Consider the following 27,168-nt stretch of genomic DNA (forward strand, 5'->3'; position numbering starts at 1 on the left):
ATGCTTCATGCTATATTTTTGCCTGTTCTTATGCATATCTGAAACACTACAACATAGGTTAGTAATAACAATATGTATTATATTTGTCATATTCAAAACCTTGCTGGAAATTGCTTCGTCTGACTTAACAAGATAGCAAGTGTGAGAATAGTTTTCAAGCTCTTAAGAAAAAATTGACTAGTGCACCTGTATTAGCGTTGTCTGACCTTAGTAAGACTTTTATGGTATATTGTGACACTTCTAAGATGGGTTTGGGTGGAGTGTTAATGCAAGAAGGAAAGGTAGTAGTTTATGCATGTAGGCAATTGAAAATCCATGTGAGGAATTACCCCATCCATGATCTGGAGTTAGCAGTTGTGGTATTTACACTTAAGATTTGGAGGCATTATTTGTATGGTTTTAAATTTGAAGTGTTTAGTGATCATAAGAGTCTTAAGTACCTTTTTGGATCGAAAACTTGCTTTAGAACTGGATAGATGTTGATTCCGCTTCAAGTTTCTCCCTAGACCTTTGGCTCCTTGATTCTCCTTAAGCTTTTCCAAAGCCTCCAATGGTGGAATAGCTTTAGATTTCACCAAGGATTGGTGAAGGAACACTATTCAAGAGGCACCACTCCTTGGAAGAGATAAGTCACTTCAACCCTCACCACACTCTTGCTTAAAGAGAATAAGAGAATTGGATGAATATCAAAGAGATTAGAGACATTTGAAAGAGAGAATTAGATTTCCATCATTTTCTACCAAAAGGAATTAAATATGAGACAGGGAAAATGGTTAGAGTTTCTTAAGGACTATGACTTTGATCTTAGTTACCATCCGGGTAAAGCCAATGTGGTGCTTGAAGCCTTGAGTAAGAAATCCTTACATTTATCTTCCCTTATGATTAGAGTCACTACAAAAAAAATGACTTATGCCTACACACAAAAAATGTCACTAAAAATCTAAATTCCATAGATAAAGGTATCATGGACTTTGACCTACAGACATTGAGGTTGTCAACTTTGAGGGGGCATATAGCTACAACTAATAGCCTATCACTATAAATTTTACCTACAGACATAATTTTACCTACAACTACATTTGACTGTCACCATAAGAGCTACCTACAATTTGCAATATGCGTGGGTAAAAGTCATTGACTTATATTTACACTCCCTACTATAGGTAAACACCATTAAGTTGTACTTACATGTTATGACTGTAGGTAAAAGTCATTAACTTATTCTTACATGCTCTGACTATAGGTAAAAGTATTTTTTATTTTATTTATTTATTTATTATTATTATTATTATTGTACCTATAATATATATATATATATATATATATATATATATATATATATATATAATATCTCTTATAGAGAATATGTGTACTCTATATGAAGTGTAGTTCAAATTTTATTATTATCTTGTATACAAAAGATGACATTAAAGTATAAAAAAAAGTCAAATTTCATTAACTGATATATTTAATTTAATATTTTGTTCTTGCTAAATTTTATTAAATAATAAAAACTATATATACAAAACATAAAAAAAGGAAAAGATAAGTAGATGACTTGACAAAAGTTGTTTTTTGATCTATATTAAAATAACATGAAAATTTTTACTTATTCACATACTAGTATAATATGGAGATTCTATATCAATGTCAACAACCAGTAATTGTTATCATGTTATTCTAAACATCATGTTTGTATTATACTTCAAGTATCATTGTTCATAGAGCTAGGCATATAAGTATCCAAACTATGTTATAAAAATGACAAATTCATGATGTTAAAGTTGCTAATTAGAAATAAAAAAGGAAAACATATTGCATTGATAAATGTCATCCTATAAGTATTGCCATCTATGTTGATCCACTGCATGTAAATCCTTCACCAATCCTAAAAAAAATATGAAAGATGTCAATTTTACAACACTAAGATAATTATCATCATCATGTACTATGTCATTAAATTATGCATTTTAATTACTAAAACACATAAGAAAGAAAATAGTTATCTGATAGCAGAAACAAAGACACAGACACATTATTTTGCATAGTCCAAGTGGGAAGCTAATAAGAACCTAAGGGAAATCACACCACAAAAGCTAATTGTTGTATTTGGAGAGTCCAAATTATATAAACCCCACACTAGATTTCATACTTCCAATATACGACTTAATCTAATACCTTGCAGTTTAATCCTAACATCACAACACACTCAGCAGCTGCATGGCACCCATGCGAGCTAATTGTGTGCTAATCCTTTGACTAGTCCTAAACAAACACTATGAAGTATCAAAAATTTAATTATTTGAATTTCAATTAACTTACCAATATCAACTTTTCTCATTTGGGGTCTCTTGTAGTTTGATGATTTTCACTAATAGAATCATTTGAAACATTTGTAGGTACCTAAATGAGAAATAAAGATTTTTTTTAATTTATAAAAAGCTATATCATTTGAGTTATTCAATAAATTGCATTATAAAAATCCATACCTCTTCAGCTACAGCTTGTAAAACTTGATTAATCTGTGGATCATCTACAAACCGTGATTGAAGGACAACAACAAGACTTCCAAGAAAATTCTCTAATTTTTGAATTCTATTGTCTATGGTAGAGCTTTGGTATGAACTTGCATGTCGTGGAAGCTTTCCAAGACAACGCACTCGTCCTCTTTTTTCAGGTCCTTTAACTTTTGAGTATATATCATTTTTCCAATTGGTAGTATCTTGAGTGGTTTGTGAACTTTCTGCCTCAATCATATGCTTCTTCAACTCATCCTACATAAGAAAACAATAAAAAAACAAATGTGATCTAATCAAATCATTATCATTTATCTCTTGTATGACTTGTTCATTCCCTTGATTTGTTACATTGAACTCTTCACCACCCAAATCGTATACATCTATGATTTAGCATGCACAACAACAAGCCAACCATCTTCTCTTTTTTTCTCCACATAGAATACTTTCTTAACTTGAGATGCAAAAACAAATGGATCATCACAAACATCATTCCTTATATGTTGCAAATAATTGAAATTTACTAATGTCATGCCAAAATTATCAATTTTGCAGCCCCTATTTATATCAACCCAATCACACTTGAAAAAAACAACCTTATATTTTCCTGAATAATCCAATTGAATTATATCAGTTAGCGCACCATAATAGTTGATTTCCCCTTCTATAGGGTGTTTATCTCTTGAACTAGCATAACTTTTTGTCTTAACAGTAACAACAATGCCATTATTTTGAGTCTTTAAGCATCTTTCACACTTCTTTGTATGGAATCTAACTCCATTAACAATATATCCACTATATCTTCTCACTATTTCTAGTGGGCCACGTGCTAACCACTTGATATCATCTGTCACTAGAGTGCTACCTTGCTCTTCCAGTCGTGCAACCTACTACAATTTTGTTTCAAATGGTCACAAATTTAGAACTAATGAAAAATTTAACTCTATTTCCAACTACGTAACCTGTTACACTTACTCGTTCACGGAACCAATCAGGAAATGTTTGACTATGAATTTTGTCAACTTCATATGGAGATATTCGACGATTTCGTCTCTTGATAAGACTAGTGTGTTCTCTATGTAAAAAGAATTAGAAAGAGAATGCATCATAATTAGTAGAAAGGTATTATATCAAGATTCAATAACTAAATATAAACATGAAAGAAACTATATTACCTCTCAAAAAGGTCAATATTATTGCTATTAAAAAGCACATATCTATGCGCTTGTAGCAATGATTTTTATCAAGAGAAATTCTAGAAGTTTTTTTTCTTTTCTTCATGTTGAACCCAACTTGTCTCTTTCTTCCGAATGGTCTACCTCTAGGATTTAAAACACTTGTATTTCCCACAAAATAAGAATTATCATTTCGAATAGATCGATTAAAATGAGTTTCCACTCCGGATAAATATCTTGAACAAAATATCAAGCATTTATGAGCTAAATGTCCCTCTGCAATAGATCTTTCTGAATGTGCTCGATTACGAACAAATGACTTTAAAGTGAAAAGGAACCTAAAAAAGATACAAAATAAGATAATTTTATTTTGCTTTATAACTCTAGCATGTTATTAACTAATTAAAAAATAATAATACCTTTCAATAGGATACATCCATCGATAATGTACAAGACCTACAACTCTTGCCTCATATGCCAAATGGATTGTCAAATGTACCATGATAGTGAAAAAAGATGGTGGAAAAATCATTTCTAATTGACATAATGTTTGAGCCATTTGATGCTCCAAGTTCTCTAAATTATGTTCATTGAGCACCTTGCCACACAACTCTTTGAAAAAATGACAAAGATCACATATAGCTAAACTCACTTTGTCAAGCAAACAACCTTTCATAGCTATAGGAAGAAACGCTTGCATTAAAAGATGACAATCATAACTTTTGAGACCAAATATTTTGTGTTGCTTCACTTGCACACGCATCTTGAAATGTTAGACAAATATTCATCATGAGCTTTTATTGCTTTTAGCACTTCCAAAAATTCTTCTTTCTCCTTTGAAGTCATCTGGTAACAAGCTCTAGGAAAATATTTCTTACCATTACTTGGATGTATCTTTGGATGTAGTTGACTTCTTATGTTCATGTCAACGAGATCATAACGTGCATTATCATTATCCTTTGATTTTCTTCCTAAATTCAAAAACGTTCCAATAATATTATCACAAACATTTTTTTCAATGTGCATCACATCAAGATTATGATGTAAAATATTATGTTGCCAATAAGGCAATGTGAACAAAATACTTTTATATTTCCATGGTGACCAACTCCCAATTCCATGATCTTCCATTTGTCCTAGAACAAAAATTCCACTAGGTAGATCAGGTGGAGCTCTAAATTCTTGGGTTCCATCAAAATCTCTTTTATTATATCTCCATTTATGATTAGGCTCTAACCAACGACGATGACACATATAAAAATCTTTTTACTGTTATACAACCACTTAGAGGTAGTTTCCAAACCACAACACGGACAAGCATATTGACCCTTAGTACTCCAACCAGACAGGTTTGCATATGCAAGAAAATCATTAATAGTCCACATGACTGAAACATGCATTTGGAATGACTATTTTTTAAATGCATCAAAAGTTTTCACCCCAAATTCCCATAACTCTTTTAATTCTTGCACAAGAGGCTGCATATAAACATCCAGGTTACAACCTGGACCTTTTGGACCTGGAATAATCAATGAGAGTATAAAATTTGGTTTCTTCATACACATCCATGGGGAAAGATTATATGGAATCAATATAATAGGCCAAGTATTATGGGGAATCTTCATAATTTTGAAAGGATTAAATCCATCAGAAGCCAAACCCAATCGAATGTTACGAGGGTCACAAGAAAAATCAGGATATTGGCGATCAAAATCTTCAAAGCAAATGAATCAGCTGGATGTCTTAGAAGTCCATCTTTAGTTCGACCATCCCGTGCCATGTCATAAAAGAAGCTATTTTTTATGATAGAAAAAGTCTTTGGAGTCTTGGTATAAGAGGAAACCAACGAAGAATCTTTGTTGGTATCTTTTTTCTACATTCAACATCATCAGAGTTGTGTTTCCATCTTGATAACTTACATTTTGGGCAATTTTCAGCATTAGCCAAATCCCTCATATACAATATACAATCATTAGGACAAACATGAATTTTTTCATATGATAGACCCAACCCGGAAATAATCTTCTTTGTAGTATAAAATGATTTGGGTAAAGTATTTTCTTCTGGTAAGGCATCACTTAATAACTCTAACAACATTGTAAAACTTTTGTCAGTCCACCCATTTAGGCACTTTAAGTGATACAAGTGAACAATAAATGACAATTTTGTGAATTTTTTACAACCAGTATAAAGATTTTGCTCTACCTCCTTTAATAACTGATAAAGTTTATCTGAATTATTACCTTCTTCGGATTGTTGAACATTGGGTTCATTCATGAATGCTCTAGAATCTCCATTCTCCATGTTTACATTTTTATCATCACTTTCATTAATTGCATGCATCTCAAATGCATCGTGAATCAACATATCCATAGCATGGTCAAACTCCCCTTCTAATTGAGATGTTTCTAGAGAACTAGAAGAGCCAACTTGCTCACCATGAAAGATCCAAGTAACATATCCTTTTAGAAATCCATTACATATTATGTGCTCATAAACATCCATTCGAGAGCGCCACTTGCAATTGACACATTTAGTACAAGGACATAAAATGTTTCCATCCTTGGAAGATTTAGCAAAGGCAAAATCAAGAAAATTTAGAACCCCTCTAATGTACTTCTCTTTATTTAGAGAGTTTTCATGTATCCAACTCTTATCCATTTGATACAATAAACTGGAAAAAATTTGACTGAAATGGCCTCAATAAACTAGTGATAGAATGACATCAAAAACTCATATATACTATTTTCTCTTGAATTTTTAACAAGCTAGAAAACAATAATAAAATAAAAGTGATATATATTCGTATATACCTAGTGATCAAGCTGCAATCTAGATTAAGCTGAAAAACTCATATATACCTGGTGATCAAGTTGCAATGTAGATTAATCTTTAAAAGTGAGCTCGGAAGATCTTATTGGCAGAAATAATACTATAAAATTAAAAAGAAATTAATTAATCTTTTTTATTTCAAGTGGATCAATTATAAAAGAATTGAAAAACTGATATATATTTGTATTGTACATTCTCTTTTGAGGGATTGGAGTCTCTAGTCATTGTATCATTGTATAGTAGCTTAACAAATGTACATTTACATAGAAAAAATGACAGAGTTAGAGCTAAAGCAAGAGTGCAATGGTTAATATCAACAAGTACTATATTATGATTCTTATTAGTCACCATCACCCATAGGCTAACGTGAAGGCACAAGAATCCCATGGCATGCAACTTCTAAAAGAAACTCTGGCACTTGATAACTATGCTTTGGTCCTAACTCACAGACCAATTGAGTAACAATTCAGCAAACTAGCTAATGTTTTTTCTTTGTAAAATTACATCTCACAGAAGCCCCATTCACACCAAAATAATTTCACAAAATCAACATCTGAAAAGGCTACAAATGGACCTAAGAATGGTCTAGCTAATGGTGCTAAAAAAGAGGCTTTAGTTACTTGGGTGCACAAAAATTTTCAGGTGACCTTGATATACCAATTTATTGTTTTTATTTTAGCATGTTGTGTTAAATTTAAGAGTTTGGACACAAACTAGAAGGTTTTATTGAAAGAATTCTGGAATTAAACCAGAGTACGCATACAGAACATTGACACTGACCTCTTCCCTGCCAACAAGTTACTAGCTACACTTTGGCCTAATTCACACTATGGTGTTGCATTGTTTAAATAGTTTTAGGAAAACCATCATAGTGGAGTAAATCATACACCTAACCTAAGCCATCTTTACACATTTTTAATTCTGAATAAAGACTATTTATCTATTGAGATCATTTACAAAAATGATGTAACAAAAATATTATCTTATTTACAATATTATATAACATTTTTAGTTTCACTACTCATGCGATTCTCATATAATTCCTTGAAATTGTTGTAGATTGGCTCAACATTAAAAAAGTTATTTGAGGAGGGTGTAGTCAAGCGAGAAGATTTATGGATTACCTCTAAACTCTGGTTTTATTTCAATTCCAAATTGATTATCTCTCCCTTTTAAAGCTAAATTCATGCAAATAGAATCATGTGTTAATTTGTTAGTTTTCAATCTATAGAACTCAAAGAATTCTCTGTACTTGGAACTAAGATGATGTGCAGGTGTACAGATCATGCTCCGGAAGATGTACCAAAAGCTCTTGATAGAACTTTGAGAGAATTGCAGCTTGATTATATAGATTTATACCTTGCATGTATTAACCACTACTCTCTAGTTATTCTTGTGTAATTGTTTAGTTTTGAGTTATTGACAGAGTTCATGGTTTAGAACAGAAGATTGAGAGAAAATGTACTAAACTAGAAAATAAAATGTATTGAATCGAGAAAGGTGAGTACATTAAGCCATCTAATATGACTTACATATAGAGTAAGCAAGTGACTGACTAGTAAGCATCAATAAATATATCTTAACTAATTTCTAAAGTTCAATATTTGATATGAGGGTGAAAGGAGCTATTCAAGTTTTTACATTAATGATATGATTAAAATAGTGAAGTTGAATTAGGAGCAAACGTAGATTCTAAGAATTATGTTAGATTTAACTTATTTCAAAGTCTGAAGTGAAAATATAATGTTTGAGATATAAGATTCCATATTTATAAACATAAAGTTTCAATTATGTGCTTGACATATACTCTTATTTTGCATTATCTGCGATAGCTGAACTATCCTATTATCTGAATGAGTTTTGATTGTTGTCAGTGCAGTGTGTAAAAATACCTATTTCTAATTTTTTTAAAGCTGTTTTAAAATAGTTACTTAGAAGGAATGTATAACAAATTTTCCGAATTATAATAAGGAATAATGTTTTAAACTGTTCTTTTTCAGTAATCCAACCTATTTCTAATTATTGTATATTATAGGATTGTTAGGACAAATTCTATTATTCGGAGAGGTCAGATATTCTGTGCCTTTGATTTAGCACTATTTTATACTAGTTATTTCCCTAATTATTAGAAATAATCGAGTAAAATTCTAAAATATGTTAATAATTCGGTATCTATTAAGATATCTCACAACACACCAGGAATATGGCCAAAATCAGTTTCATAAGACTTGGAAAATTCTCCCTCTTTAGTTAACTTTTGAGGTTATGTATGCCCAGTCTATTTTTAATATGGTATCTGGAGCCTATCTATTCCTATGTTAGATGACCTGCATATATCTAGTTGATAGGCACCAGAATTGGAATGATAAACCTGCAGTAATATTGATACTGAAAATAAAAAAATACAAAAAAGATATTTATTTTAATTTTTTGGTAAATGAGATAAAAATAGAAAAGATAGAACTACAAAAGGTTATTTAACATAAAAAGAGAATCCAATTTCATGTCCATAAATAATGCAATCTGTAATTACTAATTAGGAAACTTAAAATAAAGAAGAGATAAAACACAGATTAACAAAATATTATTAGTTTTAAGATCCAAACGAATATATTAAACAAAATACTATTAAGATTCAGTTTTCAGGACATGGACAAAATTGAAAATCTATAAAAGAAGAATCTAAGAGTATAAATATGATCCTTAAAATGTAATCTACAAAGGAAGAATCTAAGAGTGAGAAGATATAAAATACCTATTTACAAATGGATGAACGTTCGACACTACTAGAAAAATTGAAATTAGAGAGGGAACAAAATCCGTCACTAAATATGTTAAAATCCGTCACAAAATAAATTAGTGACGAAATTTGTGACGAAATTGATTTCATCACAAAAATTGGCGTCACAAAATATTTAGTGACGCATAATTTCAATCCGCACAATCAGTGACGAAATTAAGGCATCACAAATTCCGTCACTAATTTATAATATTAAATGTTCATAAATTAATAAATTTTTGTCACAAATTGTGACGAATTTAGTGAGGGACTTTTTTCCGTCACAAATTTGTGACGAATTTACTTCATCACAAATTTGTGACGGAATTACAAATTTTGTCACAAATTTGTGACGGATTTACTTCATCACAAATTTGTGACGGAACTACAAATTTCGTCACAAATTTGTGACGGATTTGTAATTCCGTCACAAATTTGTGACGGAATTTGTGACAGATTAACTCTGTCACAAATTTGTGACGAAAATTGTGCCTCTTATTAATGTTACATGTTGATAGGGATGTTGGCCTCTCAAGAGGGGTCTATTTTACGACATTTCACTTTTTATCATGTTTTATCCTTGCTTGCAAAATTTCTAGGAGACTTCCGAGAAGGTCACCCATCCCTACATTACTCCAAGTCAAGCACGCTTAATTGTGAAGTTCTTATGAGATAAGCTACTAAAATGTATATGCATGTTGTTAGTATAACTTGTACAAATTAATTCATTTAAGTCATCCTCAACTATACAATCTCATATTTGTACTATAATAATAATATATAATAATTTTATATTACGAATAATAATAATAATATATTTAATTAATCAATTTATTTATATTACTTACTTTTATAATTAACAATCTACTTATTTCTATTTAAAATTATAATTTAAATTGTTTATTTTATAATTTATAATGATAATATAATTTATAAAATTATAAGTATTTATTTATTACATACTTATAAATTAAAATTTAACATTTTAAATAAATTATTAAATAATTTAATATATTTATTCATCTTAAATCAATGATATAAAATTCAAAAAATGTATTTATCCTTAATTTATTTTCTAATTATCAACCATTAATATAATACTAACTTAAAATATTATCTAATTATATCATAATATTTTCACATCAAATTTAAAACCAGATATTAGTTATACAAAAATATTAAGATCATATAGTAAATTGTCAATAAGATTTTAGTTAAATAATTTAAAATAATTATTGTTTCAATTATATTGTTAATTAGCAAATAATTAATTTCAAAGCTAATTAATTTTTTCTATATTAATTATTAGTAAAATTTAACAACTTTTAAATTAACAATTGGATCGATGAAATTCAACACACACTATGAGTTATTGAGCAGAATTACTTTACCAAGAGTTATTTCATAAATTATTTGATTCCTCCACTCTCTCTCTATCTCTCTCTCTTAGAGAGAAAGGATGATTATACTAATACTGGTGTAAATAAATCCTACATTAGACTCAAGAAGAAAAAGAGTACGAGATAAAATCTAAAAGTAAAGCGCAGTGAAGTAGAGGACTTGGGATTATATGAACCAAAAACCTAGATTAGAAGAAACAATATCAAGATAAACCTGGAAGAAGCATTTAAAGGTCGTGCGTCAAACTAAGACTCAGAACGGAGACATCGTACGTCAAACTAAGACTCAGAACGGAAACATTGAGCGAGGAATGCGTGCTACATCAACTATTTTCCCTTCTATGAAATGGGTACTCAGAGAAAGAATGGTGTAAAGTGAATAAGTCATTTTATTCACTTCTATGACATGGCACGAGGATAACTATTTTCCGTACACAATTTTTCTAAAGTCATTTTATATTTATAATTATTTTTAAATCACACTTCTATTCTATCATTATTTTCTCTTTCCTTTTTTATACATTAATTAATTTTTAAAAATTAATTATTTAATTCTTATTTTAATTACATATTTTGTATTGATATTGATTTTTTATGAAATTAATTAGTCTTATATATAATTATTTATTTGTTTTACATAGATTTTTATTTATATTAAATAACTGTAGGTATAAATTTTGTAAATTTTTTACCTACCTAAAATAGTAGTAGGCATAAGTCTTTGAAGGCTTTTACCTACATCGACAATTTGTTGGTAGAAGAACTTTAAGTTGTATTGAGTTTTGCCTACACCAAACAAAAGTGGGTATAGATTTTTGAGTTATACCTACACTAAACATTGTAGGTAATTTTTTTTTAGTTTTACCTACACTAATTCAAGTCTATAGGTAAAAGTGTCTGTAGGCATATGTTATTTCTTTTGTAGTGAGAGACGGGCCTTTTGGCTCAATTTAGAAACTTAAGTTTGACTTGTGAGGTTACCCTTAGTAGTGTGAGACTAGGTATGACTCAAGTGACTAGTAAATTGTTAAAGGAGATTAGAAAGACACAATTAGTAGATTCATTTTTAGTGGCTAGACGTGATGCTATAAGACAAGGTAAGGAAGGGGAATTTACCTTGGGTGTAGATGGAGTGGTAATATTTAGAGACCGAGTGTGTGTGCCTAGTGTCCCTACACTTAGACGTTTGATCCTAGAGAAAGGTCATAAGAGTAAGCTTAGTTTCCACCAAGGAGCAACTAAGATGTATTAAGACCTTAGGAAGGTATTTTGGTGGCCTGGGATGAAGAAAGACATAGCTAAATTTGTGAGTGTCTGTTTGGTGTGTCAATAGGATAAGATAGAGTATCAGAAACATTTAGGATTACTTTAACCTTTGAGTATACCCAAGTGGAAGTGGGATAGCATTTCTATGGACATTGTAGTTGCTTTGCCTAAAACTGTGAGAGGGCATGATTCAATTTGGGTTATAATTGATAGGTTAACTAAGAGTGCACATTTTTTACCTATTAATATTAGGTATTTTCTAGAGAGACTTGTTAAACCGTATATCGATGAGATTGTGAGATTGCATGGGATACCATCCAGCATAGTGTCAGACAGAGACCTTAGGTTTACCTCTAGGTTTTGGGAGAGTCTACAGCGAGCTTTGGGGACCCAACTTAGACTTAGTTTAACTTACCACCCTTAGACTAATGATCAGACTGAGAGGACTACCTAATCCTTAGAGGATTTTCTTAGAGCCTGTGTGTTGGACCAAGGAGGTAGTTGGGATAGTCTTTTACATTTAATAGAGTTTACTTTTAATAATAGTTACCATTCTAGTATAGTTATGCCACCTTATGAAGTCTTCTATGGTAGGAGGTGTAGGACGCCTTTGTGTTGGTGTGATTTGGGTGATAGTGTTACCTTAGGATCTCAGATTATGCAGCAAACCACTGATAAGGTTAGGATGATACAAGAGAGGATGAGGGCAACTTAGAATAGATAGAAAACTTATGCTGACAAGAGGAGGAAAGACTTGGAATTTCGAGAAAGTGACCATGTGTTCTTGAAAGTCACTCCATGGACTAAGGTTGGTAGGGCATTAAAATCCAAAAACTTACTCCTTGGTTTATTGGTCCTTTTCAAATCCTTAAAAGAGTCGGTAGCATTGCCTACTATTAAACAAGTTGCCTCAAATAACTTAAGAGGGGGGGGGGGGGTGAATTAAGTTTTCTAAGTATTCTCTACTTTTTAAATTTTCAGAACTACTTTCTTATAAATTCAATTTCCTTAGTAAAATCTATATGTTGAAAATGAAAAATGCACACTTCTTAAACATAATTAAAATGAATAATTAAAAGAGTAAGGAGAAGGAATCGCAAACTCGTTTTTATACTGGTTTGACCAATCATACCTACGTCCAGTCCTCAAGTCTCCACCTTGAGATTTCACTATACTTGTAATCCTTACAATTCTTGAATCCTCCAACACCTTGGAATTTCCTTTCCTTGTGTTGAGATCCAAAACCACCCAGGAGAAAAACATTTTTCTCCTTTATAGATTGAATGATAGAATGGGTTTTATAGAATAACTCTCTTAAAGAGTAGATATTACAGTATGATGAACCTTATAGAACTCTTAAAGAATTTGCAAGTAATTACGTCTCGTGCTCACAAACGGGCAGAACCGAGACATCCAAAGCGCCTATCCCCTAGGACTCCCCCAAGCTGTTACACAAGGAGGGCCTTCCCTAATGGTGTACTCCATATCTTACCTGTCACATAGATGCACATGATGCATGTCATACATATTCACACTTCATGGACTCATCGTGATATGTGATTATGAGACACGTGACTGGCACCACATGCATGCATTTATGAATCGAGTCCATGACATCATTGCATTATGAATGACTGTGTATGTGTTACTATTGTATGTATAATTTGAATTTGCACTTGATTAATGTGTAGTTATGGAAGTGCTTGTTATGATTTGTGTATGTGTGGCCTGACTATTATTTTTACACCTGAACCCGAGTGAGATGTTTCTCACTCCCTTGTTGTTCTTTGTATGTGTTTAAATTGTGTTGTAGGTGATCCTCAACATGAGGATGTTGGTGATGAGGCTTAGGCTTCAATTGGAAATGCTCTGATAGGATATATGACATCGGGGTGTAGCTAGGCTTAGTTTAAGATTTCATTATTATTATTTTATTTTTGAAAAACTCATGTTTCATTTTCTTATAAATTTCGCATTTGATCATGATTTAAGTTTACGAATGTGAATTCTCTACTCTTATGTTAGTGGCACTAGTGCAAAATAAGGTTACTACGTCACCCCTTTTACGTCGGAAATACTAAAATTCGACGTAAAAAAAACGCGGTGGCTTTTTTGTAATTTTCGTGAACTTTTTTACGTCGAACCTATGAGGGTCTGACGTAAAAAGTCCAATCTACGTCGGAGGTATGTTGTGTCCGACGTAGATTTGACATTTTACGTCGGACCCTATCAGGTCCGACGTAAAAAAGTTCGCGAAATTGAATAAGAGAGTGCGAGGCACACCGCACGCATTCACTCTTCATCACTTTTTGTTTTTTTCTCTATAAACCATCTCCCTATCCTTTGTTACTGAATCATTTTTTTGTCTTTTGCAAAGGGGTGAACTCTTTGTTACTCATTCGCACACTGTTGCAGCTCATCAGGTATGAATCAAGGTTTCAATAACACTTTTCTACTTCGCATTGCTACTGTGGCTATCTGTTTTATTCGATTTTTTTGGTTGTTCTATTTGTATAGGTCGTTGGCGTTTTCTTTTGGGTTGTTCTACGAAGTAGAACGGACTGTTCTGCTTGCAAAACGACCCGTTCTCCAAGCAGAACGGGCCGTTTTGAATGGAGAACGGGCCGTTCTGCAAGCAAAACGGGTCGTTGTGCAAGCAAAACGGGCCTTTCTGCAAGCAAAATGGGCCGTTCTGCAAGCAAAACGGGTTGTTCTGCAAGCAAAACGGGCCGTTCTGCAAGCAAAACGGGCCGTTCTGCAAGTAAAACAGACCGTTTTGCTTGCATTCATATGTTTTTTTTTATATTATTTTTTACTACTTTTTTACGTCGGATTTGGTAATGTCCGACGTAAATTTACGTCGATTTTACAGTTCCGACGTAAAGTTACGTCTCCCACATTTATGTCGGTATTTTTCTAACGTAAAAATTAAGCTCAAAATATCCGACGTGAAATACCTCTTTTGTACTAGTGTGGAACCATGGTTTTAATTCTAAAGATTTTTTTTTATCCAAGAAGATGTTTTTATAATTATTATATATGTATATTGGGGTAGAGGATCTCACAAGTGTAAATTATTTTTTAATAAAAAGATAAAAAGTTTATTTATTTATTTATTTTACATAAGAGAGGAGGACTAGAGATGGATCCAAAGGAAGGCAATATAAAATATATCTTAGTATAAAATTGTTTAAAAAATTAATTTAAAAACTTATGGAAAAATTTCAATAATAATTAATATTTTGAAGTTTCAATATGTTTTTATTACTTATAATCTTTAACTAATTCTTTATATTATAAAGTAAGAACAAAAGAATTGGCTTCCGTTTTATTAAGCTTCTGGATCCGTTACTGGGGAGGAAACAACTAATAAACTTTAAAAACAAGTTATTTTGAGAAAGATTTTATCTCTAGATTCAACTGCTTTTGTTGAAAGTAAAATAAACTTCTTGTTCGGGGCAACAAATGAAATTTATAACCAATTTTTCCCCCTGAAAAATAAGTTATTTGTTTGAATTTAAAAATTTGAAGCTTATGATTATTATTTACCACTTTTTTTTTAAAACTAATTTATTATATAAAAGCTGATTTTTATTGTATTCAAACAAAATTAAATAACACAAACTTGTTTTTGCAACAAATTTATCCAAACAAAAATGTAATATGATTGCAATCAATTATACATATAATCGATTATTAAAATAATATAATTTTTACAACATTTTCATGCATATTATTCTTAGAGTGTGTTTGTGAAAGATTATCATCCCCACAGTCAACTATTTTTGCTTTTGGGGAAAAGCTGTTTGAAAAAAAAAACTTGTGTTTGAAATAAAATCTTAAATTTGTAAATATTTTTTTTTTAAGAAAATAAATTGTTTTATGAAATGAAAAATTTAACTTATTATGATAAATTTTTAACAATATATATTTTAAATCTGATTTACTACAAAAATATTGATTTCTTTTATGGTATTAAAATAAAATTAAACGTTTTAAAATCGTTTTTTAGCAAACTTAAATAAAATTTTATTTTGATTATAATTAATTTATTAAAATAATCTAATTTCTACAGTTTTTTCAAACACACTCTTAATACAATCCTTTTTAATTTAAGAATTTAATTGAAAATTTTTAAAAAAGTTTAAGGACAATATTAAATCAATATTAAATTATATAGTTCATTTACTTCAACAACTAAAAATAATAATTATCCTAATGAAACGATACACATTTTTTTACCCTTTAAAACGGGACCCTCGTTTACGTGCAAGATTTAAGAAATTTCAACCATGCATAATGTTTCCTGAACATTATTATTGCAACCACGTACGAATTCAAGAAGAAGACGACAACTAAAAATTTGATTTTACTTAAAATTGGATTTTGCCTCACTATCCAACACGTGCACGTGAGCTAACCTAGGCAGCTAACACTCTTCCACCTAAAATTAAAATGATAATTATTAATTAATTACCCTACCTAATAACTTGCCATGTAGCCATAAACTATTCACCTTTATATAAACAACTCACTAGCATAACCTTGCCATCTTCAACTCTTCAATTCTACAACATGACTTTTGATGCATTCCTTCTCAGAGAACTTGGTGTTGCCCTTCTCATCTTCTTCATCTCACACTTCTCCATTAGATTAATCATAAAAAATTCTAGAAACCTTCCACCAGGCCCAAGAGGATGGCCAATTCTTGGTGCCCTACCACTTTTGGGTACCATGCCTCATGTCACACTCACAAACATGGCCAAGAAATTTGGACCCATCATGTTCCTCAAAATGGGCACTTGTGACACTGTGGTTGTCTCAAGCCCAGATGCTGCCCAAGCATTCCTCAAGACCTTGGATCACAATTTCCTAAACAGGCCCACAATTGCTGGGGCAACCCACTTGGGGTACAATGGCCAAGACCTTGTTTTTGCAAATTATGGGCCTAAATGGAAGCTCCTTAGGAAACTAACCATTCAGCACATGCTTGGTGGGAAGGCCCTTGGTGATTGGGCCCATGTGAGAACAAGTGAGGTGAAACACATGGTAAGAGCCATGCATGAGTGTGCCAAACAAGGGGAACTTGTAGAGCTGGGTGATTTGTTGAGTTGTGCAATTACTAATATGGTGAGCCAAGTGGTGCTTAGCCAACGCATATTTTCAAATAAAGGGTTTGAGTCTAAGGAGTTTAAGGACATGGTGGTGGAATTCATGACAATTTCTGGGGTGAATATTGGTGATTTTGTACCTTGCATTGCTTGGATGGACTTACAAGGTGTGGTGGGTAAGATGAAAAGGTTGCATAAGAGGTTTGATGTGTTCTTAACAAAAATTATTGAAGAGCATGTAAAGTCTTCTCATGAACGAAAGGAGAAGCCAGATTTTCTTGATATTGTGATGTCAAATGGAGAGAATCCTTCCCAAGAGGGATTGACTTTGTCCAACATCAAGGCTCTATTATTGGTATATGTCTCTTTCCCAAGTTATTATCTAATTTTACTTTCTAATTGTATATATCTGTCTTTTTGTGCTCCTGATATGACCCTTTTTTAAAATTAAAAGTTTATTTATATAGTGAATAATTAAAAAAAACATATAAAAAATTCTTCGGAATTTTATGAGTTAAAATTGTAACAAGTGCACTTTAAATTAAATAAAAATATTGAATATTGTTTAACTTGTTTATTTGCAAATAAGTTTATTTTAATGATTTTTTTCCATTTAATCTTATAATTTTTCTTTCTAATAATATAAAAATATTTTATTTTAAAAGATCAACAACAACAGTTTTTTTCACCATTTCTATTTTTTAATATAATTAATCTTCGGTCTTGCTAGCAACCATCACCATAGGATTTTAGTAAAAAATATGCGAGATAAATCTTCTAGTAATGTTGATTGTGATAAATGTTGATCTCCGAAAAGAAATCAGTAACTTAGGTCATTATTGGTCAATAACCTATAAGATGTTATATTACACTACTATAAAACTGTCATTTTCTTGCATATTTTCCTACAAAAAAAATATTCGCAGATTTTTTTTGCGAATTTTCTTGTAAAAAAATATTCGCAAATTTTTTTTGCGAATTTTCCTAAAAAAAATATTTGCAAATTTTTTTTGCAAATTTATTTGAGAAAAATAATTTACAGATATTTCTTACAAATTTTGCTACAATTTTAATAATCATAGAAATTTTTTTCCATGGTAAAAATTTACAAAAAATATTGTAAGAATTTTATTTTGTTTCTTGCAGATTTTCTTGCAAAAATAAATTCGCAAGTAATGTTTACTAAATGGGAGAAAAATTTTGCAAGTAACTTTTCTTACGTACTTTCTTGCAAATTTTAATCCGTGGGAAAAATAAAAAAAATATGTTTAAATTTATAAGTTTAATATTTTAAAAAAACTTCAAGTCCCACATCGATTGAAAATAAAGCAATTCAAGAGTATATAAGTTGGGGCAACACTTACCTTACAAGTTGATTTATATGGTTTAGTGTTAGGCTTATAATCTATAATCTTAGAATTTAAAAGATTATGTATCACATGTTGGAGGCATGGAAACAAATGCTTCAGATGAATTCATTGTGAGCATTTGAAAGTTAAAAAATTATTGATAGAATTAATAGTAATTTCTTTAATTTGTTTCGTAAAAAATATTCCTGCAAAATTTCTTGCGAAAAAATTCGCAGGAAACTTTCCTGCGAATTTTTTTTGCAGTAAACTTTCCTGCAAATTTTTTTTGCAAGAAATTTCGCAGGAAAATTTCTTGCGAATTTTAAAATTCGTAAAAAAATATTATCCACGAGGGTATTACCTGCAGATAAAATTTCGCAGGAAAATTTGCGGGAACAACTTTTCTTGCGAATTTTTATGAAAAATTTGCAGAAAAAGTCGCATGTAATAAGAGAAATTCTAGTAGTGTTAGTATATTAGTAGTATTAGTATATAGTTCAAATGAAATTTCCAGTTTCAAGATAATTGAATTTTTTAAAGTATGTTAAAAAGAGTTTGATTTCGAACTATGTATAAAGATGACTTTGTTGGGAGAGTCAAAAACCTATTGTGCTCATCTGTACATTTAAAAAATAATTAGTTAATAATATCCAGGAAGATATTTTTGGTGCAAACCAAATAACTAATTAAATCATAAATGAGAAATTTCTCAAATCCAATATCTAATATTTGCTAATGATATGATTCGCCCCAATTAGTAATAGTCCTATCTGAGAAAGATTATTTATCTCTCGTGAAAGATACATTTGATCTAATATTTTCCATTGATGACAAACTCACTATCTAAGTGCACTATTTTGTGTCTACTTATTTCTAAAGTTCTCAAGTAGATGTATATAAATCAACTTTTCCTCAAAAATGTTACATACGCAAGACATTGATTTTAATCAAGCTTAGCATACTCGACCTCAAATGTACATTTTCCTACCAAGACGTTGATTTCATTTAACCTTTGCATATATATCTAATCATAGAATGGGCAATAGCTGAAATGTATCTTTTCCTATGAAGAATTTGTTCACTGCAGGCACAGACACATCATCTAGCATCATAGAATGGGCAATGGCTGAAATGTTGAAAAACCCCATCATCTTGACAAGGGCACAGAAAGAGATGGATCAAGTGATAGGCAGACAAAGACTACTTGCTGAATCTGACCTACCAAATTTACCATACCTTCAAGCAATCTGCAAGGAGACATATAGGATGCACCCATCTACACCCCTTGGTGTCCCCAGGGTGGCAAATGAAGCATGCCAAGTTAATGGATTCTACATCCCCAAGAACACTAGATTAAATGTGAACATATGGGCCATAGGGAGAGACCCCAATGTGTGGTCCAACCCACTAGAGTTCAATCCAGAGAGGTTTCTTAGAGGGAAGAGTGCAAAAATTGATCCAAGTGGAGTTGATTTTGAGTTGATGCCCTTTGGAGCTGGAAGAAGGATTTGTGTAGGGTATAGAATGGCCATTGGGGTTGTTGAGTACATTTTGGGCATTTTGGTGCATTCTTTTGACTGGAAGTTACCAAATGGGGTAGAACTAAACATGGATGAGGCCTTTGGACTCACTTTGCAAAAGGCAGTGCCTCTGTCAGCCGTGGTTAGCCCTCGGTTGGTCTCAGATGCTTATGAACATGTTTGAATACAAGTGTAGAAAGACTTTTAACAACTCTTCTACTGAAAAATACTTTTTTCAAAAGTCTTTCTAAGCTATATCCAAAGAGAGTCTGATTGATATCATGCATATGGCTAATGACTCTCTTAATATGAACTTACCATATCAGTTGTATATATGATGTGAAAATTTAGACCATTTAAATGAAGTTACAATTAGATCACATATTAACTCAGGGCTTGTGAAACAATGTGTACAAATATCATACATCATGTATCTTCAGTATAGTTAAGAGGTTATTTAATATTGCATCCTTTGTTTAAGACAAATCCAGATTCAATCTATATATAGTACTTATCTATTGTACCATAAAATTGGCCAGAGTTTTTTTTTTTTTCACTTAAACTTACTCTACCTTGGTCATTCTTTTGCACAAGATTTTAAGTTAAGATTCCAATCATACGGTCTGTAAATGAAAGCCTGTATATGATATTCTTAGCATTTTGTTCTTCCTTATCAAGATATTTTTCTGAAATGTGGTAGCTGGTTTAAATTCCTTTTTAGGTCATCTAATCTTAGAAACTGACACGGGTGAAGAGCTGCCATTAAGTTCTGGTATGTGATGAATTCAGAAATTGTTAAGAAGATAAAATACACATTGAGTCCCTCATCTTTACTTTTAGGTTTCAATTTGGTCTCTTAAATTTAAAAAATTGTATTCTGTTCCTTTAAAGTGTCTCCAACTAGATCCTTCTCAGTTTTCTGTGAGCAAGATCATCATATATAAGTCATAAAATAATGAAACCTGGCACTAACTATTCATGCCTAGCATTGAAAAGGAAATAATACATAAACAATCACCCTTTTTTGATTCCTAATTATGTGAGAAGCAATACCAATACATGACATGTTACAATTTTTCACAGGTAAGGAAAAAGCAAAAGAAAAAAAAAATGTTAACCAACCAACCACCTAGTGTATCTTAACATTTCTCAAAGATTAGTTTGTTCTTGTCTCCCCTTCCCTCATTTCTTTTTAGATTTTTGTTTCAACCCTTGTCCCATTCCTCATCTATATCCCCTCCCAACCAACAAAGCCATGATGCAATGCAGTCCATGATCATTCTTTACTTCACCCAACAGCTTCCCCACTGAAGAAAACCAAGGACTGAAAACAGAAGAACCCTTTCACATCTTCCCTCATAGTCCCCCCACTAAGACAAAGGCATTGAATCACGCCTCTTCTTTGTCATAATTTCTGGATTTCCTTTTCTCATCATAGCCGTAAACTCATCATAGTTAATGAGACCATCCTGTACAGCATAACAATTTCCTCATAGTTACTAACTATGTAAATATGCAATGAAAAGGAAATGGATCCTCCTGTGTTAAATTTTAGCATAACAAGGTCATGTTTAATTCGTGTCTATCTCTATCTCTTAAACATTAAATACATAAGGTGTATTTAACATTTATTTGAGAGAGATAAACACCAAGTTTGAACATAACATGTAATGTATTGTACATAGCAGGATCCATTCTCACATGAAGTAATTTCCATTAAAAACTAGAACTATGCAGTAAATTATATGTATCTCTTACATTATCTCCATCAACTTCTTGAAGGATTTCCTTGATGTCCCTGCCATCATGCATGTTAAACTCGCGGAGAGCTTGTTCTAGTTCTTCAATGGTAATGAACCTGATTTTTGTGGCATAAAAATGATCTTAGAATAGAACCTTGATTTTATAACTCATCAAGTAGTTTTCAAGGTGTTGCCTTGCAAATATATTCAATCTAGTAGAATTTCTTACCCGCTATTGTCTTTATCAAAGTATTGGAAGGCAGTGTAAAGATGTTCTTCTCTGTTCAAACGGTTCATCTGCATTGTTGCCGTGATGAACTCGTCGTAATCTATGGTTCCATTGCCATCAGCATCAGCCTGTAATTTGTGGAAGAATGAGAAATGTGTGGGTAGATGATTGTGGTCTAAAAGTGCTATTGGAATTGGTGCTATGGTTTTTCAGTTGCATGAAAAATTGGGGTGAAGAATAACTTACAGCTTCCATTAATTGCTTAACTTCTTGTTCTGTCAGCTTTGTCCCTTGCTTTGCAAGCCCTTGCTTGAGTTCTTCAATTGTAATGGTTCCACTGTTGTCAGTGTCCATTCCCCTGAACATTTCCTTCAAACCCATGATTTCTTCTTCTGATAGGCATCCGGCAATAACCTATTCATTTGTAAATTTTAATGTTATGTTGCTTTGTTCATAGACTCTATAACATGCAATCTGGAGCAAGAGAAATATACTAACAAAAATTGTTGGTTAGAATCATTATACTATTTCAAGCTAGAATGGCTAAAACAATTTTAACTGAAGGTATTAAAAGAAATATCTTAATAAGAATAAGGCCAGAATAACATAGTACCCTTAGAGCAACTTTCTTGAATTGGTTCATTGCTCTGAATTGTTTGAGCCTATTCAGCACAGCATTGTCAAGTGGTTTATCTGGTGCTTCTCCATCCTCCATGATCCATGGATGATCTGTATTCAACATAAAAGTTTGTTGCTTATTAGAATTGATTTCGTTAGTAAAACATGAAATCGTAAATGAATTCAAGCGATTTGTAAGAAAAGAAATTGAAATTGAAACAAAAACAGTGAAGAATATAATATATGCTTACTTAGAACTTCGAATGCTGTCAGCCTCTGTTTGGCGTCTGAATTCAACATTTTCCTCACAAGATCTTTTGCTGCAGGTGAAATTGAAGGCCATGGATCGCTTGTAAAATCTATGTGGCCTCTTAGGATGGCATTGAATATACCATGTTCGGATTCTGTCATAGTCAAACAAATTCACTTATTCAGTTTAAGCACACAACAGATTTTAGAAGTGTTATTTGTATATTAGAATAAATATTCAATTTAGTCCCAGATAATATTAAAAGCTCACATTCGTAACTAAATCACAAAGACAGGTCTTATTAGTCCACAATATAGAACCAAAATTTGTGACTTTTCAGGAACTAAAATGAAAATTTTACTTTGCTAAGGATTGGTATGCCCAACAAACTTCTTCAGAGATGAAATTGAGTCTTTACTCTGTATTTTAAAATATACTACAGTTTTTAAATTGCAGTTTGCAAATTCTTTTAATATTGTGAATTTTATGTTTCTCACATGACAATTATGGTCCTGATTTTTCGCAATTTTGCTATTATAATGCAATCACAACCATCACTTCAACAGTAATTTAAAACAAATGCATTAATATCTTATTCTTTAAAATAAGATAAGTGTTAGTAATACTCCTTTAATATTAAAACTTACATCATCATAAGTAAGATTTATTAAATAAGAAATGAAATTATAAAATTTTGTGATTTTCAATAAATTTTGATTAATATCCGAAAATGTTCTAAAAGGTGTATTAAAAAAAATGCATTGATAACATTTCTCTTTAGTCGACGTTCTGCATAAAGTGGTTACTTTGAAAAAAATGAGAAGATGGAATACAGACCTGCCCAAAATGGAGGAACACCACAAAGAAGAATGTATAGCATGACACCAACACTCCATATGTCAACTTCTGGCCCATATTTCCTCTTCAAAACCTCGGGAGCAATGTAATATGCACTACCAACAATGTCTTTGAACGTCTCTCCTATTAAATAATAAAAAGTTAGCTATTAAAACCTGCTTCATGTTGCATATAAAGGAATAAAAAAGATGATCTGAATATTCCAAACATTCATGCAAGCATACATATTAATCATTTTCTTCATCACAAAGTATGTGGTGGTACCTTTTGATCACCAAGCTAAGATTCTAATGTTTTAACCTCAATCTCCTTGAATGAAGATTTAAAAAGTATCTTATTAAACTCTAACGTTAAATGTATGAGTTTTATCAATGTCAGTTAAGAACACGAGATGGAGCTATCTAAACATTAAAAAATCATTTTAGTCTATGCTAATTAATTAAGAGTGCATTTGTTTGAGAGTTTTTCTCTTTAAAAATATATTTTTCTCGAAAATAAAAATACTTTCAAAATTTGCTAACATGTTTGGATAAATTATTTTTAAAATTAGCACCAAACAACAAATTAACGGGTATTAACTAATTCTGCAACACAAATTAAAGTGTTACCTCTTGCAATTAATCCAAAGAAAAATAATTATAAAAAAGGGTGTGAAGAAGAAGAGAAAAATATTCATAAGAAATATATACCTTCTTTGAAGAAGACGGATAGACCAAAATCCGTGGCCTTGAGGGGTGCATTTTCATCCTTGCTCAACAAGAGGAAATTCTCAGGCTTAAGATCTCTATGAATGACACCCATGGAATGGAAAGTATGAACAATTTGCACAATGGTTCTCAACAAGGAAGCCGCAGCACGTTCAGTGTAGTGTCCCTTAGCAATGATACGATCAAAAAGTTCACCACCCGCACAAAGCTCCATGACCAAATGCACCGATTGTTTGTCCTCATATGCACCCTTTAGTTCCACAATGTTAGGTTGACCCGAAAGGTGGTGCATGATTTGTACCTCTCTTCTCACGTCCTCTATGTCCTCCTTGTTCACAAGCTTCCTCTTGGCAATTGTTTTGCATGCAAATTGCTGCCCCGTTGCTTTGTCCGTGCACAAATGTGTCACACCAAACTGGCCTCTCCCCAGCTCCTTCCCAATGGTGTACGTAGCCCTCACATCCTCCATGGGCCGTTCGAGGACTGGACCCATGGCGGAGGGCTTCGTGGGTTTGGAAGTAGCTGGCGGGGAGGCCGAGGTTGGTGGCGCTGATGTTGATGGTGGGGTGGTTGTAGTAGTGTCCCCGGTGTCATTATTATTGTCGTTGTCATTTTTGCCATGGTTGCTACCTTGTTGGTTGGTTTCTCCCTTGTCATTGGCGGCCATGTTGTCCTCCGGGCCATCGGCAGCGTTGCCTTGAGAGCAACAGTTGCCCATTGAGGAATGAAGGGAGGGAAACCAAAATTGTGTCAAAATGTTATGAAGGAAAGAGAGAGAGTATGTGTGAGAGAGAGATATATAAGGTGGGAATGGAAAGGTGGTGGTTGGTGGTTATTGTGTTTTGGAAGATTATTAGGAAAGAGGAATGACTAAAAGAGAAGTATATAGAAAAAAAATAAAAAAGGATGAAAATGAAAAATAAAAAATAAAAAAAATGGAAAGGTCAAGGGTGTCAAAATGGGTAGGTTTTGATTTATTCACAGCTTGGAAAGTTGATGAAATTAGTGGAAGGTATTGATCGTGAGAGAATGTAGGAAGGTTATTAGAGGGTGCATTTTGAAGGAGTCTTAGGCGTGTCTTCTACGTGGCAAGGGTAGGGTTTATTGAGACAAGGGTGAAGAGAATTCTTCGGAGTGGGAAATAAAACGGGCATGCATTTTTATGATACAAAGGTTTAATGAGCTATTAACGTTGTCTGTTTGATATTGTTACTATTAGTATAACTTAATTAACACAACTGAGTTCTCGTTTTTCTTTAACTGAAAAAAGAGTGCAATTTCAAATACAATTGAGTTTTATTTTGAATAACAGGAGTTGGAAATCAAGCATGCTGCACATTCAGGAAAAGATCTCATAACGCGAAACCTTGGAATTAGTACTTGTTTTGAGAGCATTAATTGTGATTTTTAACTATAACTCATCCACTGTGCTAGTAGCATTGGCACACAAAAGCTAATTAAATTCTTTCTATAGATGTTCTAAACTATAGCAACAGTTAAAACAATGTGAATAAGTCTGAACCGACACTAAAACTAGGGGGTGAAAACTGTTGATCTTACCATGTAAGGGAGTTAATTAATATTTTATAAGCAAAAGTTTATTGATATAAATAGATTAGAAGTATTCTAATCGAAGACAAGATTTACAAAAGAAAATATCAATGGAAAAAATAGAGACCAACGACTCATTAGAAGGAAAAACCTTACTAAATATATCTATCTAGATTCTCTGTTGAAAATTAATTAATCAACAAAAAATGATAAATATTTTACATGAATAATGTAGTTGAAAAAGTGAAAAAAATAAATAGAGATAAGCTATAACATCTATAGCAATATAAGAAAGAACATTGAGTATTACCCACCTTAATCATATCTAAGATCTAGCATTTATCAACTCCAAATTAAAACATCATTTAAGTCAAAACCAAAGTCATCATAAAACACAATTTCATTTGTTACGCATAATACAAGTAAATCATACCACAACATGCAAAAAAAAAAAGAATAAAATGATGACAATGATTAAAAAAAATGAACAATGGTGAACAATCAATGTTACATGGTTTATAAAAAAATTGTCAATTTTTTTTTGTAATGCTGGTATTATTGAACAAAAAAAAAAAATTGGTGTGATGCCAAAACACACATTTACCCTTCAATGATGAAACTTACTTGATCTAAATACTCTCATAAATCAAAAAACTTTAAATATGATCAATCTCATTTTGATAATCCATGTGTTTGGTTTTTTTTCCAGAAAATTAAGGAACAACAAATACACTATTACTCCCTGAAATCATTTTATCGGTCACAAGTGTTTAATTTCTTTTCTTAATTTTTTTTGACAACAACCTATATATAAGAACAAAACTCTGGATATACCACTATTAGAATAGACAATAGGACTGGAGCCATTTTATCTATTTATAATATACGACAACACTTCATTAGAAAATAAACTTTAAACATTGTCATGACATATCATTTTACGATTTCTTCCTTTTTCTAATATATCTCCATCTATGTAAACCTAACCACACATCCACTTTTGAAAACCTAGCTACAAATCCACCACTTCAAAAAAACCTAGCTTCTATTACACCTCTCAAGTAGCTAGATTGATAGTCCCACCACTGATGTTGCCACACTCCATCTCTTCTTTAATGACTACCTCCTCCCCAATATGACGCCACTATCCTCCTACCCTCCAGTGCCTTTACCTCGGCCAAATGCAACATCAACATCAACCTCTTTGTGCCAAGATTATGCTTAATGAGGATAAGAGGTCATCCATTTCTACTATTTTTTCCTCT

At 31.9% G+C, this 27,168-nt stretch overlaps 2 protein-coding genes across 2 annotated transcripts; one reads left to right on the forward strand and one right to left on the reverse strand.

The window, feature by feature from the left end:
* Positions 1–16,209: 16,209 nt before the first annotated feature.
* On the forward strand, positions 16,210–20,416 carry LOC109788818 (flavonoid 3',5'-hydroxylase 1). The gene is made up of 2 exons (XM_020347645.3): positions 16,210–17,434; positions 19,500–20,416. Exons 1-2 carry the CDS (start codon positions 16,544–16,546, stop codon positions 20,130–20,132), a joined length of 1,524 nt encoding a protein of 507 aa, XP_020203234.1. The 5' UTR covers positions 16,210–16,543; the 3' UTR covers positions 20,133–20,416.
* A 532-nt stretch (positions 20,417–20,948) lies between these two features.
* Positions 20,949–25,118, reverse strand: LOC109788817 (calcium-dependent protein kinase 2). Its single transcript, XM_020347644.3, has 8 exons — positions 24,335–25,118; positions 23,625–23,768; positions 22,789–22,941; positions 22,533–22,648; positions 22,166–22,333; positions 21,920–22,047; positions 21,707–21,806; positions 20,949–21,417 (listed from the first exon to the last, which is right to left on the reverse strand). The coding sequence occupies exons 1-8, from the start codon at positions 25,068–25,070 to the stop codon at positions 21,319–21,321; spliced, it is 1,644 nt and encodes a 547-aa protein (XP_020203233.1). The 5' UTR covers positions 25,071–25,118; the 3' UTR covers positions 20,949–21,318.
* Positions 25,119–27,168: the final 2,050 nt, after the last annotated feature.

Source organism: Cajanus cajan, chromosome 2 (genome assembly GCF_000230855.2).
Source record: "Cajanus cajan strain Asha chromosome 2, NIPB_CcT2T_4, whole genome shotgun sequence".
Lineage (NCBI taxonomy): Eukaryota > Viridiplantae > Streptophyta > Magnoliopsida > Fabales > Fabaceae > Cajanus > Cajanus cajan.